We start from the raw sequence: 16696 nt of genomic DNA, 5'->3' as shown, positions 1-16696 counted from the left end.
GGGTTGTGGGCCAGGTTCCTTCCTGGTTGTGGGCACGTGAGAGGCAACCTGATCGATGTTTTTTCCTGCACATCGATGTTTCTCTCCCTTTCTTTCTCCCTCCCTTCCCCTCTCTCTAAAAACAAATAAGTAAAATCTTTTTTAAAAAAGTGACAAGGGGAGAGCAGAACCAACAAAATGGAAGAAACCTGGGTCCCTGGACCAGGCGAGCAGAGCTGTCAGCCCAGGTGGGAGAATGACGCTTCCACCACCTTGGAGAAGCCACCATTATTTTGGATTGGTCACACGTACCCAAACCTATCTCCTAACGCCACACTGCCCAACCCTCCCCCGGCACCACATTCAGAGTGCTCAGACTTTGTTCCCAGAGTTCTCTGTGGGCTGAATGTCTAGGACAACGTCTAGAAAAGTAAGGCTAATGCGCGAATTACTGAAGGGCATGTGTTTATGCCAATATGCCCGTCTAATCACCGGCTTCAGGAACAATTTTAACCTTCCTTGGAGTTCCCAGGACATCCTGGCACCCCTAACATAAAGCAGCATATCTGCGAAATGCAAGCAGGCTGGTAAGATGCAAAAATATTTTCATTTGCTGATACTGTGAACAAGACACATCATTAAAACAAAAGGCCCCGGGAGTCCCAGAGCAGGCCACGCACAGCTCTGGAACAGTCGCTGTGCTACGACTTCCCGGAAGCCGATGGAGCCCAAGCACACCCTGCAGAGCCCTTTGAGCTCCACATCCTAGAAGGAAACACAGCAGTATTGGCCTAAGAGGAGGCCGTGTCTGTTAGTCCTCTGAATTTCTCAACGTCCTTTTTCCTGCTTCAAATGCAAGAAGCTGACTGTCGAGCACAGCCTGGACCCATCCCTGGCATCCTGAGGGACCCTGATATAGAAACTGGGGCAATATTTGCATTATTAAAATGCGTCTCTGCCTAGCCTTTCTGTGAATCCTCGTCCAATTTTATTTCTCCAGATCCAGAGCCTGCGGTGGGGAGAGTGGGGGCGTCCTGCATACTAATGTGTCCATCTGTGGGCTCCATGCAGCAGGAAACCTCGGATTCCCAGTTAAGCACATTCCAACACGAACTTGCAAACCCCACATGTCCCAGGAACTGATTGTCTACTTTGGTCTCTTCTCCATCTTCCCTCGGGAGCTACTGGCTCCAGCTCCTCGGCAGAAAGGGGGCAGATGGGATGGTAACGGGAAAACAGCTGAGGAGCTTTGCTCAGGCAGATCTCAGACGAGGAGGCGTGGTGACATGGGGCATTTTTAGGGTCCCACTTATTGTGTCACCTTCTTCTCTGCCCTGCAGCTGCTGCCATTTTATCTCAGGCTCATTTCCGGCCTTGACTCTCTCTTTTCCCCCTAATCCATCTCTCCCACCATCATCTGATTAAACTTCCGATCACTCCAACGGGTCGGTCCTTGGCATTCCTTAGTTGAGGGCAGTCACCGTTGGTGATGCCATGTTGCCTGTGTCCCCCACAATGACAGTGGATGGGACAGAAGTCAAACACCATTCGCTGAGCACTTACTATGTGCCTCACACTGTGCTAACTGCTTTGCGCACATCAGCCCATTTTAGACCAGGACAGGCAAGACAGAGCTGGCATTAGAACCCAGCTCTTTGCAACTCTGAAGCCGCCTTTGTCCCCAACATTAACTGATGCTCACACTACACAGTGGTAATAATGCCGATTAGCCATCAAGAGGGATTGTGTCCTAAGTGACAACCCTAGTGTTACCAGTGCTCTGTCTTCAATGGACTCTGCCACCGCACCTCCCTTTCCTGGGACCCGCCATTCCCCACCTCTTCTCTAGCTATTCCGTGAGCTTTTGGGGCTTGGGCCCTCACTGGTTTTACTCAGGACAAGGTGGGCAAGATGACATTGTTGAGACTAAGACTATTCATCTGTGTGACCTCTCCTCACATCCTCTCACGTTTGTCTTTGCTGCCAGAGGGTCTCTCCTGGGCACACAGACAGGCACTGTCCCGGTTTGGCCGAGTGAAAACCCGTGACCAGGCAGATTAAGTGACTTTCCCTGGGCCAAGCAAAGCAGCAGCAGCTGGAACTATAGCTCCAGGCTCCTGACTGCCAGGCTTTTCTGTGAGCAGTGAAGTCCCATTGTCAGGGACCCCCACCACCCCATACTCTCTTCTCTAGGACAGGACATAGCTCTGAGAGCCTGGGGGCCTGTTGGGATGTGAGTGGATGTCACTGGGGCCAGGGACACTCACCAGCCTGGAGCCAGATCTGTTCCAGCGTGGTCCACAGCTGCATGGGGCCCTGCTTCAAAACAGAGCTGGGCATGGTCAGCTCCGACATGGCCTCTTCCAGCCGGGAGGCTGCGATGGACGATGCCCGCCGAGAGCCTGCAGAGCGAGAGCGGAGGGCCTGAGCAGCAGAATCTGAGTGCCACACACTGGAGGCCTTCAGAGCAGGGGTTGCACAGCCCCATGGGGAGACAGGGCACGCCAAATCAGGGCAGGGTGGCCGCCAAACAGCTCAAAGAGCCACGGGAAGGGCCCACCTGGTCCCCTCACCCTTGGCTGGGGAGAGGGGAGAGGAGCTTCAAGGGGGAGATCGGGCGGTGAATCCACACCTAGGAGTCTGTCACCGAGGAATGCAATCATAAACGTCAGCAAAGATGCTGGTTCTTCTGCTTGCTACTTTGACATTGACCAAAATGACTGAACGTCCAACAGCAGAGACTGATGAAAAACAAGTGAGGGTATAATCACATGAGACTCTGCAGCCATTCATGTGACAGTGCACACATGTATGGACATCAGTGTGGAAAGATGTGCAGATTCTACAGTCAGGCGGAAAACACAGGCTGAAAAAAGGTATGACAATATTCTTACAAGAAAGAAAGATGTGCACAGAAAAAGCCTGAGAGGCCACATGTTTAAGGGCTGGGTGGTGAAATTATGTGTGATTTTTTTCTTTCTTTTGCTATTTTTGTTTTCTGTTTTCACAAATGCGTGTTATTGCTTTTTACACAACAAGGTCCCGCTGAGGTTATGCTGTGAAGGATCCGTAGGTAGCAGCTCAGGTCAGACCCTGTGCCCCCTGAAGAACCTCCCCCTGTGGCTATTCTGGGTGACGTGGGTCCCTGCGTGTGACACATGAAGCGCTGACATTCAGGATTCACATGCAGGTGAAATGCGAGCACCTTCTCTCTCTCAGAGGCAATACAGGCTCTAATAAACTCAGGAGACCTCAGGACAAACCACGGGTGATTTCTGTTGATAAGATGAATGCACTCGGAATCCTAACATTTGTTCGGGGTTCCTCCCTCTCATCGCAAGGGTGCTATGCCCTCCTTCACCAGGACTTCCTTGGAGTCAGGGGCCCCACAGGCCACTTGCACCCCTCAGACGCACCTCTTAAGCCAGGTGCTGGTCTCAGTGCCAGAAATCAATGCCATGACTTCACAATGAAGGTGCCACTTGGTTCGTATCCACAGAAGTGGGAAAAGTGAGCAAGGCCACTAAATAAGCCTCCCTCACATTTTCGTTCCTGTGACTAATTCTTCTTGTGCCTTTGAGGAAGGTATCCTGCTTTAATCAGGTCCTCGGTTAAAAGTCAGCTTTGGGCTTAGAGTTGTACATTTAAGCTCAGCTCACTCCTTCCTACTCGACTCCATCTACTAGGGGGTTGTAATGGCCGACCCTGATCCGAAGGTGTAGCCTCAGAGGAAATGGTTTCTGTGCTCTGCGCTGACATTCAACTTCAGTATCCCCTCTCTCTCCACCTCCACCCAGGAGGTGGGGTCCCTCCCTTGCCTACTCCAGCCTGCAGCCATCTCGTCCCAGAGCCATATGGGCCCTGCAGGGCAGCTCCTTAGCACAAGGCCCTTGGGCAGCAGCCGACAAGGAGCAGTGGGAAGGTGTCACTCTCCCTTTTGGTGCTCAGGCTGGGAGAGTGAGGTGTGGGCCCCATGGACAGCTGCCCACAGGGCACAGTCTTACCGGAGTCTGCATCGTGGGCATCGGGCAGAGTCAGGTGCATGCCACTCTGCTTCTTCAGTGTGAGGCCCTCGCCAAGGCTGCCATCCTTCTCCAGGCCTCTGGAAGGCAAGAGAGGGCCAGGCCCCAGTGAAACGGAGGCTGACAGGAGAGCGAGGGAGCCTCCAGCTGGGCAGGCTCTGGGGCTGAGAGTTCAGGCCCCAGAAGGAAGGATGGAGATGACCAGAGCACCAGGAACGGTCCGGGTTCAGGCTTGGGGCACTAGGATCCGGCTCACCCCAGAGGCTCAGCTGACAGTGGTGCTCACCGTCACTCACACACTCATGCACACGCTGCCTGCTCTGTGCTGCGCGGCTGTCGGTCTCCTCACTAGGTCCCCGAGCCGCCACGTTTCATCCCCAAAGCTACCTGCTTGGTAATGCTGCAGCCACCAAGAATGTTCTTGCTGTCCTTCCTGGTCCGGCCCAACCCCCACCGACAGAACCAGGCCCGAGTGCCCCTCACCTGTCTAGAAAGCGTCCTGTGGCTCCCCTGCCACTAACAGCGGCCACCCTCCCTTCCCTGCTCCCTGTTTGGTGGCATGGCTCCCCCCACCACAGATGCCAAGGATCAGAAACTCCAGTTCTGGCAAGGAGCTGCCCCAGGCCACCGTGGGGGCTGGGGTGGGGCATCTTTCTACCTTTTGTTGCCCTCACAGACACAGAACACTACTGAGGACTGGCTTCCAAGGAAAGCCTGGGCCTCGGAGGCCACTAGAAGTGTCCCCAGCTACACTGCACCATGCCCCCCGCCCCCACGTTCCCAAGGATGGAAGGCCAGATATTACTCTCTGCCTCAGGCACACTACCTTGGCTGCCAGGGTAGTATGGCCTTGGAGGAGCCAAAGCGGCCCCTGGCACGACAGATAAGTAAGCGTGGTGGTCCCAGTCTCCTCCCCTGCCCCAATTCCCCAGGTCCCCTCGGCTCCCACACTGCCAGGGAGATTCCCCTTTTCTCAGAGTGGGAGGATGGGAAAGTCACCAGCTCAGAAAGGCAGTCCAGCCTGTTGTGCCCTTCAGCTGTCCCTGCCCACTGCCAGGGACACCTACAGCCCTTCAACCCGCTGACTAGGGAAGCTCAGAGGAGGAGCAAGGTGGAAAGAGTGGGAGAGGTGGCAGGCACAGCTTGGGGACAGGTGCTTCTCCCTGCAGAAGGGAACCAAGATGATGGTCCGACAAAGAATATGGAGCCTGGGGAACCCTTGCCATCGTAACCCAGGCTCACAGCGGCCTGAATGTGGGCTTGTGGATGCACAGGCCCCTCTGTGGCCCTAGAGGAAACCACCCACAAAAATACACTGTGTCAGGGCTGATTCCTATTCTCTCCCACCCTCTTCTCTTTTTCAGGAGGCACCGGAGTGTGGTGCTGGACACTGGGTTAAACCATGGGGCTGCCCTTTCTTAGCTCTGTGACCCTCAGCAAAGCCACCTTTCAGGGTGAGTTCTCCAGATGAGTTGTCTGACCTTGAAGTGAGCATGAGGATGTTGTTCTCTGTTGTAAGGAGCACGTGAGACAATGTGGGCAGGTACCCAGCACGTGTGGGCTTGGAGCAGATCCACAAGTACAGCTTCTCGTCCCACCCGCCCTCCCTAGGGCTCCAGAAACAGTCCACCTGGGGACCTTTTGCCCCTTGGTTCTAGGCCAATATACAGCACTGCTCCCGCCCTAAAGAATCTGACAGCCAGATGGGGAGAAGAGACAGTAGAAGTTGAGCAATCAGCAAGACCCAGATGGAGAGGGCTGAGCAGACTCGGGAGGCAGTGTGACTGGAGGCGCCAAGAGGAGGGGCATTTGAGCAGGGCCTGGGGGAGACTGTGGACCAGCGGGAGCACAGCAGGAGGTGGGGCAGGGCAGGCCAGACCCTCAGGCTGTGGATTCCAGTGGATCCTTAGCTGACCCAAACTAGACTTTACAAGACCTAGTTTCTGCTCTGTGGCTCCAGGTTGAGAAAGGATGTTTCCTATTCTTGGGAAAGCCTGGAGGATCCTGGATCCAGGCCTCCAGGCCCAACCCTTTATCTACAGGTAGCTGGCCTGGCTGAGCCCCGCCCCACCCTGAAGGTTCCAAGGAGTGCCAGGCCCTCAGATCTCAGAGGAGTGCCGGGGGTGACTTAAAAAGACCCCAAGGCAAACCTCATTGTCCCCACAGACCCACAACTCTTCAGCCCAGGGGGAGCACAGCTGGGCCCTGTACACCTGCAGACAAGGCTGCGAGCAGAGAAGGCCTGAAGGAGCAGGCAGCCTGCTGCCCAGTTCAGAGGATGGGGTTGTGCACCTGCCCAAGTGGCCGCAGCCAGTAAGTTACAGAACGAGAGGCATATGAACACAAGTCTGGTCCTCACCCTCACATCAGTCAGGTGGCCCCTCTTTTCCTTTCTGAAAAGTCCCTTATCCCAGAGCCTTCTTATGGCAGCTTCTGCCCACTGGTCCTGCTCTGCCGCCCTGGAATTTTCCAGGCTCCGAGGCCTGCAAGGAGAAGGCTGATCCTACCCTGCCCAAGGGTTTTACTCCATGGGATCACCCTGGGACCTCCTCTGTAAATGTCACCATTAGAGACCTGCCTCTGGGGGCGGTGGAAGCCTTCTTACCTCCCAGAGTCCCAGTGAAAATGCCAGTGCATTCACTAGCACAGGATCCCCTGAGGCCCTGGGGTGGTGACTGGCCAGCAGTCCCCGAAAAGGGGGAGGAGGTGGGGTCCAGAATCCGGGAAGAGGCAGGGCTCCACCCCACATGACGCCCTTGTCCACTTTGGGCTCACGGCTGAACCTTAGCATACCAGTGGGTTTGAACAAAGGCTTTCTGTAGATCCAGGCTGGACGAGAGTGCCCTGCTCTGGCCCAGGAAAACCCCAGAGCCCAGGCTGGGGACTGCAGCAAAAGACAGGGTATGTGGGGAAGAAGGGAGGGGTCCTTCCAGAATTCTGCTTCCTCCTGTTCTTTTGGCTTTCGCATGGAAAAAGAAGTGTCGAGCTCCATAGGCTGGGACTCAGGAGACCCAGGTTCAAGCCCCAGCACTACCTTTTACCAGGCAAGTGGCTCTGGCAAATTATGTAAGTTCCCTGAGTCTCAGTTTCCTCGCTGGGGCAAGAATAAAATCTTATAATGTCTAAGATATGAGCAGCTAATGTGGAAGATAGAGAAGCAAGCCCAGGACTTGGCTCAGATGCTTGATAATGATTTTTCTCCCCTTTACTGCCCCGAATGCCAGTATCCTAAATAGGTTCTTTCCGTGCTTCACAGAGGACTGTCACATGGTGAAAATTAGACCAGGATGTAAAAGGCCTCGGGAGCAGTCAGTCCCCCATTCTCATTCAAACATTCTCATCACCCCCCATCCACCAGCCAGCCATGTGGCCACTCTCCAGTGGGCGGTTGCCCTGGCAACCACTCTCTGTCAACTCTAGCCAAGGGACAACAATGACAGCCACTCACCCCAGCTGGGAGAAGTTGTACAGGGTCTGCCACAGTCGCAGCATTTGCCTGCAGGTCACGAGGGCTTCCTCTGGGCCTTTCAGAACCTGCTCCAGCTTCACCTTGGTGAACAGCAGACTGCGGGAAAGAGTGTGGCAGTCAGCACGCCCCCGTGGGCCTTGGGTATGGGACAGACCCAGAAAGTATCTTTGAGTCAAGGAAAGACGCTAAGCAAGGGACTGGCAAAAGGTCACTGAAGGGCGGAGCTCCACTCTCCACCTTGCCGGCACACCACAGCTGCTCAATCAGCGTCACCTCGATTAAATTACAAACCTTGTTTCCTGACCCTAGATACATGAGGACACTCATGTTTGACTTTACCGAAGGATTCTTCGTGAATTTCCTACAATAGCCTGGTCCCTTGATATATCCAATAGGGTTAAAGCTACATGAAGTCCCATTCAGTCACCATTTAGGAACACAGTTACCGTGCAAAGGAAGAGAGCAGACTCGTAATCTCAACCTGAAAACTGGAAGACCTCTGATGTAAGAACGGTGTGGTGGAGTGTCCCCCAGAGGGGCTGGGAAGAGAGGGAAATTGCTGGTTCCACTGGGAATCGGGGCTCCAGAAGCGGCAGATGGCTACCCCCTCTGCCCAGGACACAGCAGAGACCTTCTGAAGACTGGCCCCCCCAGGACTCGGGTTGGGTCTGGACACCCTGCTGTGCCAGGACTTAGACTTTGAGTTGTTGGGAGATCTGGGGGCCCTCACAAGTTTGAAGGCAGCAGCCATGTACCAGTGGGTACGGAGATGCAGTACTCCGCCACAGGTACCACCAACACCACACAGGCACACCAGCAGCCGGGGCAGGTTCTCGCTGGGTGGTGAGCAGTGAGGCCCTTCTATTCCCAGCATGCTATTGGGAAAATCCACGCAACCGTCATACTCTGAGTTGGACTGCTGCTGAGTGGTTCTGCCAGCCCACTTGAGGCTGGCACACAGGCCCTCGTGGAAGCTGAGTCCTGCATCTGGACAGGGAGCATCCCTGTGGCCTAAGGGTGTGGCAGGGGCAGGCCCTGAACAGGGAGTCCTGGCGTCCGCCCATCTGGGAGCTTTCTCCTCTGACCTTCTCCCACACTCAGGGCCCTGGGCTCCACCGAGACCTGGGCCTCGAGGCTCATGAAGGACTTTGATGGCCTCACTCTGCTCCTTTCTTCTCACACTTTGTTTTTCTTTCTTTAAAAAATTTTTTATTGTTGTTCAATTACAGTTGTCCCGATCCCCCCCCCCCATTTCTTTCCCCTGCCCTACATCTCGTTTTTCTTAGACTGTGACGTGTCGGCAGAGAACGCAGAGGGTGGAATGTGCCCCAGTTCTCTTTTCAGAGAGGGGACTGGGGTCTGGGCAAGTATTATTTTTTGTCCTCACTTTTCCCCAAACATGCCACGTGCCTTTTGTACCGGTCACAGGGTACTGCCACCCACCTGGTAGGGCCTCTTCTCTACATTTCCATCCCTCCCTCATGGTGGACTTTAAACCTCACCACCCTCAGGAAGCCTTCCTAGACTCTCAGGATGCCCTGTTCACCTACGAGGTCCCCAGGGCAGAAACTGTGGTCCCCGCAGCATCCTGGTGGGCAGCTACTGGGGAGAACTGGTCCTGCTATCCCTACTCCCCTTTCCCAGATTCTTGAAGGGGCCGACACTCTAGAAACACTAGGAGCCTCTGCTTCAGGGAATATGAAGCGCAAGACAACTTCTTCCTTTAAGCTGACAATGACTGCTACAAATGACAACTTGTCCAGAAAATTGAGTGCTTTGGATCAGACTCAGTGCCAGGAAAAACCAGAGGAGGGGTCTCGCTGGTATTTGATAACAAGGAGGGTGAGGTGGGATATGGTTGCGAGTTGGGGAGAAGAGAAGCGTGGGGAGGGGGTGGTGGACCAGCGGCCAGAGCAGCAGGTGTGGGTGAGGAGTGAAAGTTTCTGCCCGGGGGAGCAGGAAACAGCCAGGCTCAAGTCCATTCCAAGGCTGCCCTCCCCTCGGGCCCTCTGCGCCGGGCCACTGGTCTGGGCTGGTTCCAGGATGGCTCCTGGACAGACCAGCCCTGCAGCATTCCCCAGACCCTCCCCCTTCTGCAACCTTCTCTCTGCCAGTCCTACTCCCTGCATCCCCGAGCCAGGATGAGAGCCAGGACCGGGCGTGGCAGACCTGCCAACCCGTGCCTGGGACAGAAGTGAGCTGGCCTTCCGGTGACTTCTACCCACACAGCTGCTATCCTTGCAGCCACACTGTTGACGTTCCGTCAGCAGGAGTCACCCAGAGCAGAATTTCTCAGCCCAACCGTGTCCTTTCTGGGCTGGGGGGAGTGCTCTAACAGTCGCCCCCTGTTGGATCCTTCACTCCCGGATCCTGGAAGTCTCCTGATTAGTTCCCGTGATTTCCCAGGCGTCACAGTTTGGTACGGCCAGTGAGACCTTCCTCAACGGAAAGCCTGGTCCCAACTGGCCATGACAGCAATCCAATGTCTGTGTGTGCCCACTATCCACTCCCGCCACCCTTCTGAGTGACCCCGGGGACCCGTGCACTCCTCAGATAGGTATTAGCAGCTCCTTGAACTGCAAGACAGGCTCCCGGACTCATCCATGCTCTGCTTCATGACGTTGCCCTGCTGGGACTTGCCCTTCCCCCGCTAACGTCTGCCCAGGCTCAGTGTCACCCTCCACTGTGTGTGCCCATGGGGCTGCACACATACCCCTCCAGGACGTCAGGAGGTTGGGATGTGGTCATCTGCACACTTGCTGGTGTGCTTCTAACTCGCCGGGGAAGTCTCTCTCCCTTCTTGCAACAGGGTCAGCAAACAACTCTGCTCCTCCCGAAGGAGCGACTCTCCTGCTCTTCTGACCGAGACCATCAGTGCCCCAGGCCCGTTAGAGGACAGGGCTGCCTCTCCACCTCCACCTCCAGGACGGTGGCTCAGTTCTTACAACAGCCTGGGAAGGCTGGCAGAGCTGTGGTGGGCCACCCTGCTGGCTAGCAGTGGGGTGGGAAATGCAAGGGGCAAGCCTGGCTGCCCAGCTCCTCCGACCAGGCCAGTCCCTTGTCTACATGTTTTACACACTTGAATGAACCTAAATTGTCATCAGAAGGAAGGATTCTGAAATTTTTAAAAGCCTACTGTTTTAATCCAGTGGCTGCAAGCCCTCCTGCTCCGAGTCTGACCACCTCTGCCCTTCTCTGACTGTTCTGGATTGTGTGCAGTTAGCACTTAATCACTGTGTACACACACACACACACACACACACTCATTGCATTTTGCTATAGAGACTTATGAGTTTAATAATGAAGATGAACTCCCATCAAGCATTTTAAAATTCAGACACTGGAGACAGTATGCAGCCAGTCTTACCTACAGGTGTTAAAACCATCATTTATTTTGGCCCGTATCTTGCAGTGTGTCCCCACCTGGAAGACCGGGCCCTGCCTTCTTCCACATCAGTGCCCCAGCTTCCCCAGTGCCTGGCCCACAGCTGAGCACACAACATTCGCTTCTGATTGTGAAAATCCATGTCACCACAACCACCAGGTCATGGTCTAGGCCTCACAATCCCTGTTAAATCAGAGCGAATTTCTGACACCATTTCCTGCTGCTGGGTCCTGGCCAGGATGGTAGGAGAGGAATGTGATCACTCGCCGCTTCATCGCTGCTGTGAGCTGGACTCACACAGCCAACTAGCAAATGTGCAGCCGATTCCATTTTAGTTTGTTCAGGAGCAAAGTTGTACAGGGCCTGGGGAGGAGCAGGGAGCCCTGGGCGTGATGTGAAGACGCCTGGCTCCCTGTCACTAGGGGTTTGCATCCCAGAGGACAATCACCCAGGCAGAGCCAACAGAACAACCAGGAAAAGTCAGAGACAGGAAGGCCTGCGACACTGGAATCTAGCAGCCCACTCATGTGCTGACCAAAGCCATTCCGGGACAGGAATGGTCACGTGGCTGTCCTTAGCCCCAGCACTGTGACCTGACTCAGAGTGGACAGGCACTGGCCCAGGAGTGAGAAATACAAGCCAAAGTCACAGCTCTGTGGCTGCCCAGCTGGGCATGTTACAGGTTCCAGACCTGTGAAATAGGAGCAAGGTCCCCTGCCCTGTCTGCCCGGGGATCCCACAGATGAACTTTAGCAGCAGCTGAGCTGCATTTAGTCCTCACACACAGGCCTGCCCGAGGCTCAGGGAAGGAACTCCTGCTTTGAAACTGCAGACCCGGCAGCCTTGGAAAAGCAGTGACCAGGCCAGGTGCCTCTGAAGGCTCTCAGAAAGCCCCTGAACTTCACAGCCTGTTCTTCAAAGCAAGTGGTCCTCCTCCTGGCTCCGGGGACCCAACACTGGCAGGAGAGAGGGAGAAGATGGAGGGATGGCCAGAGCCACGGCAACCTTGGCTGTGACCCCTTCTTGAGAGCACTTTCCTGTTTTTTAAGCTGCGTAAGCCCATGTGGAATAAATACCAAGGTCTTTTAAGGCCGTACGCCCTCGCCACGCCATTGCCTCTGAAGGCAGATGTGAAAGTGAGTGTTCTCTCTGGGGAAGGGGAAAGAGCGAGGGTCAGTGTAAACACAGCAGGCGCTGTCCCTCTCGGGCTGAGGCTGCTGGGGCTGCTGGGAGGACAGTCCTGGGCCCTGGTGCTCTCCACAGCCCAATCCAACGGTCACTGACTATGTGCCCTGGTCCTGGTAGGGAGGCCCAGTGCAGCCACAAGCCTGCTTTCTGAGAGTTGATGTTCTCCCTGAGAATGCCACCTAAAGCCTTGACAGCTGGGTGGCACCTCAGCTACCTCATCTACCACAGCACTCTAGTCAAGGCAAGGACCCGTCACCTCCAAAATCACCCTCACAGTCCAGCACTGTGGGTGGGCAGGAGGGTGCCCCTGCCAAACAGTGAGACATCTCAGCCCCGCGGTCCACCTGCCTGTGTCTGGGCCAGCCCCTCTCCCCTGGGGGAAGACAGACACCAGTGAGGTCAGTGTCTGGGTGTCCCCACAGGTCACCAGCCTGGCCAACCTTTCCTATCGCTCCAGCCAGGGCTGACGAGGGAGGTTCCCGGGGGAATGCTCGGGCAGGCCTGGCATCGCCTCCTCTCCCTTGTTGCCCTGCCTGGGCCCTGCCCGGCCCACGTTCCTGCGGCAGCACCAGCATGGGCTCGTTACCTGTCGCAGGGACTGAGGGTTGGAGCCCTTCCCATTTGAGGCAAACACGGCTATGAAGAGGATCTCAGGCTGAGCTTCCTCAGAAATGGGTAAGCACGAGTCTTTCCAAAACCATTTCTATTTTCTTTTAAAGAATTATTTTGTGAATAGGGAATATTTTTGTAACAATGGCCCTGGCTAAGCAAGCACAGTTTGGGGAATCAGAGGTCATCTCATCCATTCCCATTTCCAGAAGTCTCTGGTCACTCATCCCTATGCCCCCTCCCCCACCTCTTGATGGCAGGGGGTATTGGCAGAACAGAGCTGGCTGCAGGGAAGGACCTGGGCTGTGTGGGTGGCAAGTACAATGGGTCCACATTTTCACTCTCATGTTCCGGAAAGCAGCTCCCTATAAAAGCACGCAGCACGCAGAATAAACACTGAACACAGTGACTGCTGTGCACCTGAGGGAGCCACCTCTGGCCCCTGGCTCACTGCTTGTCAAACAGGAGGGCACTGTGCAGAAACAGGGCCTTTGGCATCAGACAAAGCAGGTACGCTTCCAGGCTCTGCCGCTTCCTAGCAAGCGCCTTGGCCTTCCCGAGTTCTACCTGCTGGGTGAGCAGGGACAGTAAGGGCACCGCCCAGGAGGGTTGTGGGAGGCCTATGGACGATAGAGCCTGTGAGGGTTGTCCTGGGGCACCGTCAGGCCTCAAGAAAGGGCAACTGTCATCTGGCAGGGACCATATCTTTCTTCTCTTTGTATTCCCCATACCTGACTAATGTCACTCAGTGGGTCTTTGCTGGATCACAGAAGTGGAGGGTGGGTCACAAGGACTCTCTGGAGAGCTATGGGTGTTCCCAGGAGCAGACAACTCCAAGGCAGTGAAGCTGCAGGGCGTCCTGCAGAACTCTCCCCTCTCCACGGCCCCATCCATGCGTCCTCCCTCCGCCAGGCCCTGGGCAGCTCTGCCCGAGCCCTCTGGCTCCTGGCCATCGTGGGAGCCCTCCACCCTGGGAGGAGGGGTGGCAGCAGGTGTGGTGAAAGCATAAAAGGAGGCATTATCTCTTTAAAGGACAGTAATTTATAATTCCAGCTGATGGCTGCACTGTGCTGTTTTAATGAAGCGTTCTATTTTTATAGAAAACACATAATTGAGTGAGAAAGCAGGCTATTCTCTGAGTCAGGCAACCATGCCTCTGCAAAGTCTAACTCCTTGGCCAGGAAGCCAAGCCTGCCCACCGCATGGGGTTCTGCAGGAAGTGGGCCCCATCCCAGGCTACCCCAGGTCTGACTCAGTGGGGGTGAAAAGCAGGGTCCAGGTTTGATGGCCCAAGTTCAAATCCCAACTTCCCTTCTTCCAGCCACGTGATCCTGGACAAGTCACGTCATTTTCCCGAGTTCAGTTTCATATCTATAAAATGGGAATGGCAGTCTCTATATGCCTTGGGGGTTCTTACGTGGGAATAATGTACATAAAGGCCTAGCAGGGGACTGGTGCTTCACGAAGGGCCCGATCCACATTTTCCCTGTCATTCCTATTTTCCCACCTCATTGCTGTTATGTCCAGTTGCTTACTGATGTCCTCCACGCCTCTGTTTCCTTATCAGTACAGAGGGAATAATGGTGCCCCTCACCTCCTAGGGCCGCTGAGGGGATTCAGTGAGGAAATGCAGGCAATGTGCTGAGAGCAGTGCCCGCACTGGAGGGCCTGCTGTCTTACTATGACCAAGCTCATGGGGTTGAGTACCCCAGGGTCATTCAGCCCACCCACTGATATGGGCTCTGCCCGCCCCCTGACCACTCGTCAGTCACCTGACCTGGAGGTATCGCCTAGCTTCCCCATTCGCTGTTTCCCCTTTGAAGTAGGAAAGTTATAAAAACCAAAACACAAATCAAACCAAAACAACAACAAAACAGGGCAAGTGGGGTGAGCACTCTGAGGACTGTAGGGCACCTACATCCCCATGGGCCCCTGCCTTCATGGTGTACCCCTCGGAGGGCCTGCTTGGGTGCTGGGTGCCTGGCTGTGGGCTCTCTACAGAAGGCAGTGGGGGCAGAGGGCAGGTCACAGCTTCTGCCCCAGAGGTGCTTCCAAACTCAGGGGAAGCTCAAACAACACACCCCAGACAATTAGAAAACAGAACAGAAGAGAACCAAGTACTCAGTTGAGTGGTTCAGCTCTCAGGAACATGCATGGACTTCAAGGCCAAGTGGAGCCGAGGGCAGCCTCTGAGAATGGGTGGGATTGGGAAGCAAAGTAAGGGGAGGAGGGCATTCTAGAGGACTGAACAGGTGGGATAGAGGTCCAGAGCTGGGCTGGGAGGGGCCAGCCTGACCAGGAAGAGATCCCCTCCCTCCAGGACAAGATGGGGGCAGAAAAGAGAGGGAGCAGCCCCTCTGAGCGGGAGCCAAGTAGCCCGGGTCCCTCCCCCTGCCCGGACTCTGGCTGAGCTCACGAGGCACTCGAGGCACTCGGAGCAGTTCAGAGCCTGGCCAGGAATGTGGGGAATCAGTGAAGGACGCAGGTCTCCCCGACTCCTCTGGATTCCAGGCCTCCGGGACAGACTCCACCAAGGCAATTTACTGATTCAAATTTCACACAGCGCCCTCAGAGGGCATCATTTTAAAGCCCCAACAGGAGCAGGAAAAGGCCGTGCTCAGGCCCAGCCCTATTACCTCCCACGGACTGACCCCCAATGTGAAAGGGACCCTCACAGCAGCTCTTCCCAGCCCTGCAAAGCAGTGATTTTCCCTTGGGGCTGGAGGGTTACACTGTCCCACGTCCCCTAATGTTTTAAGGCTCCTGCTGATCTTCCTATTAATAAATTCATCCAATGCAACCCAACTTAGAAGCTTTAAAAATCCACAGCATGTAAGCTGTGTTGTACTGAAGCTAGCCCGTTCCTACTTCAAAGGCCCCACCTGGAGGACAGCCCCCACCCAGCGCGCGCCTAGTTGCTGGCTGTGTGGTGAGGCCCTCTTCTCTGTGCCGACTAGGGAGTGGCCCTTCCTCCAGGCCCACTTCCCTCAGCTGTAGGCCACCTCCGGTGACCTCCAGATCACTCTCCAAACACAAATTCATGACGGTGAAGGATAAGAACGCAAACCACACAGAGCCATTCCATAACCATTCAGGGGTGGAGGAACTTCCAGAAGGAAGATCCTCGGGTGGAACAAAGGTAGGCTCCCTGCCAGGTATACAACACCAAGAAGCAAACTCCTTGGTCCTGGTTTCTCTTTGCCCGCGAGCAGACCCTCGGGACCTGACGACCACTCACAGCAAAAGGGAAGCCAGCCTGGCTCTATGGGCAAGAATGCCCCTCGCCCTCTCTCCTCAGGGCCTGGGCCACTCCTGCTAGAGAATGGTGCGCCCCTCGCCCCAGTGCCTGCCTGCAGCACAGGCTGGGCACAGAGGATCAAGGAGTCAGGAAGCAAAGGGCTAAAACCACTTTAAAACAAGTGAAGAGTTCCTTTCAGAAAAACCTGCAGATAACTCTTACTCTTCCTTCCTCTCATCCCGAACAAAAACCAAAAATGCACTTCTCCCCCTGGTCTGAGTGTAAGCAGACCACTGGGACAGAGACTGAGGACCCCGTGCGACTGTCACACAGGAGGCCGCAGGGAGCAGCCAGCAGAGGGAAATGCTGAATGTCACGGCAGCTTAGCAACGAGGAACTGACCTTTGGGGAAGAGAGTGCAGCGCCAGTGATTATGCCGGGCTTAACACTTCCCTCAACCGCAAGGCCTGCAAGTTTAAGCCCTGGCTCTTGTCCTCAGGGGGCTGCAGCAGCCAAACATGCTTAATGAATGCGGCAAAGTGATAAACTAGGTTTGTGCTAATACCTTTGATTCCAGCCCCCTCACTGGAAGGTTGGTATTTCAAGCATCCTTTTGATCTACTGTGAGTCCCTAATAAGATCCACCCAATAAACACTGTGCTTAAGTCAGAAATGTTTACAGGAGCCCCAGGACCCTGATCTTCTGCCACATCCCATGCCACCTGAGCAAAACTCGAGGCAGGCCAGGTAGTCAGAGAGGTGCCTTTGGGGTTCAAGGTAGCCTTAACCAGATAAGGCTGAGGCTG

General features: G+C 55.1%; 1 protein-coding gene across 2 annotated transcripts in view; it reads right to left on the bottom strand.

Annotated features, from left to right (window-relative positions):
• The window catches only part of TTC7A (tetratricopeptide repeat domain 7A), a 113748-nt gene that overhangs the window by 18357 nt on the left and 78695 nt on the right, over positions 1-16696 (bottom strand). For both annotated transcript variants that reach the window (XM_037066536.1, XM_037066534.1), the window contains 3 exons: positions 7450-7566; positions 3984-4081; positions 2247-2381 (listed from right to left, as the gene is read on the bottom strand). In XM_037066536.1, the coding sequence (XP_036922431.1) occupies positions 2247-2381; positions 3984-4081; positions 7450-7566 (350 nt within the window). The remainder of the gene's footprint in view (positions 1-2246; positions 2382-3983; positions 4082-7449; positions 7567-16696) is intronic.

This window comes from Sturnira hondurensis, unplaced genomic scaffold (genome assembly GCF_014824575.4).
Source record: "Sturnira hondurensis isolate 20B ecotype Veracruz unplaced genomic scaffold, ASM1482457v3 Scaffold0016663, whole genome shotgun sequence".
NCBI lineage: Eukaryota > Metazoa > Chordata > Mammalia > Chiroptera > Phyllostomidae > Sturnira > Sturnira hondurensis.
This window is presented reverse-complemented; position numbering and strand designations above follow the sequence as displayed.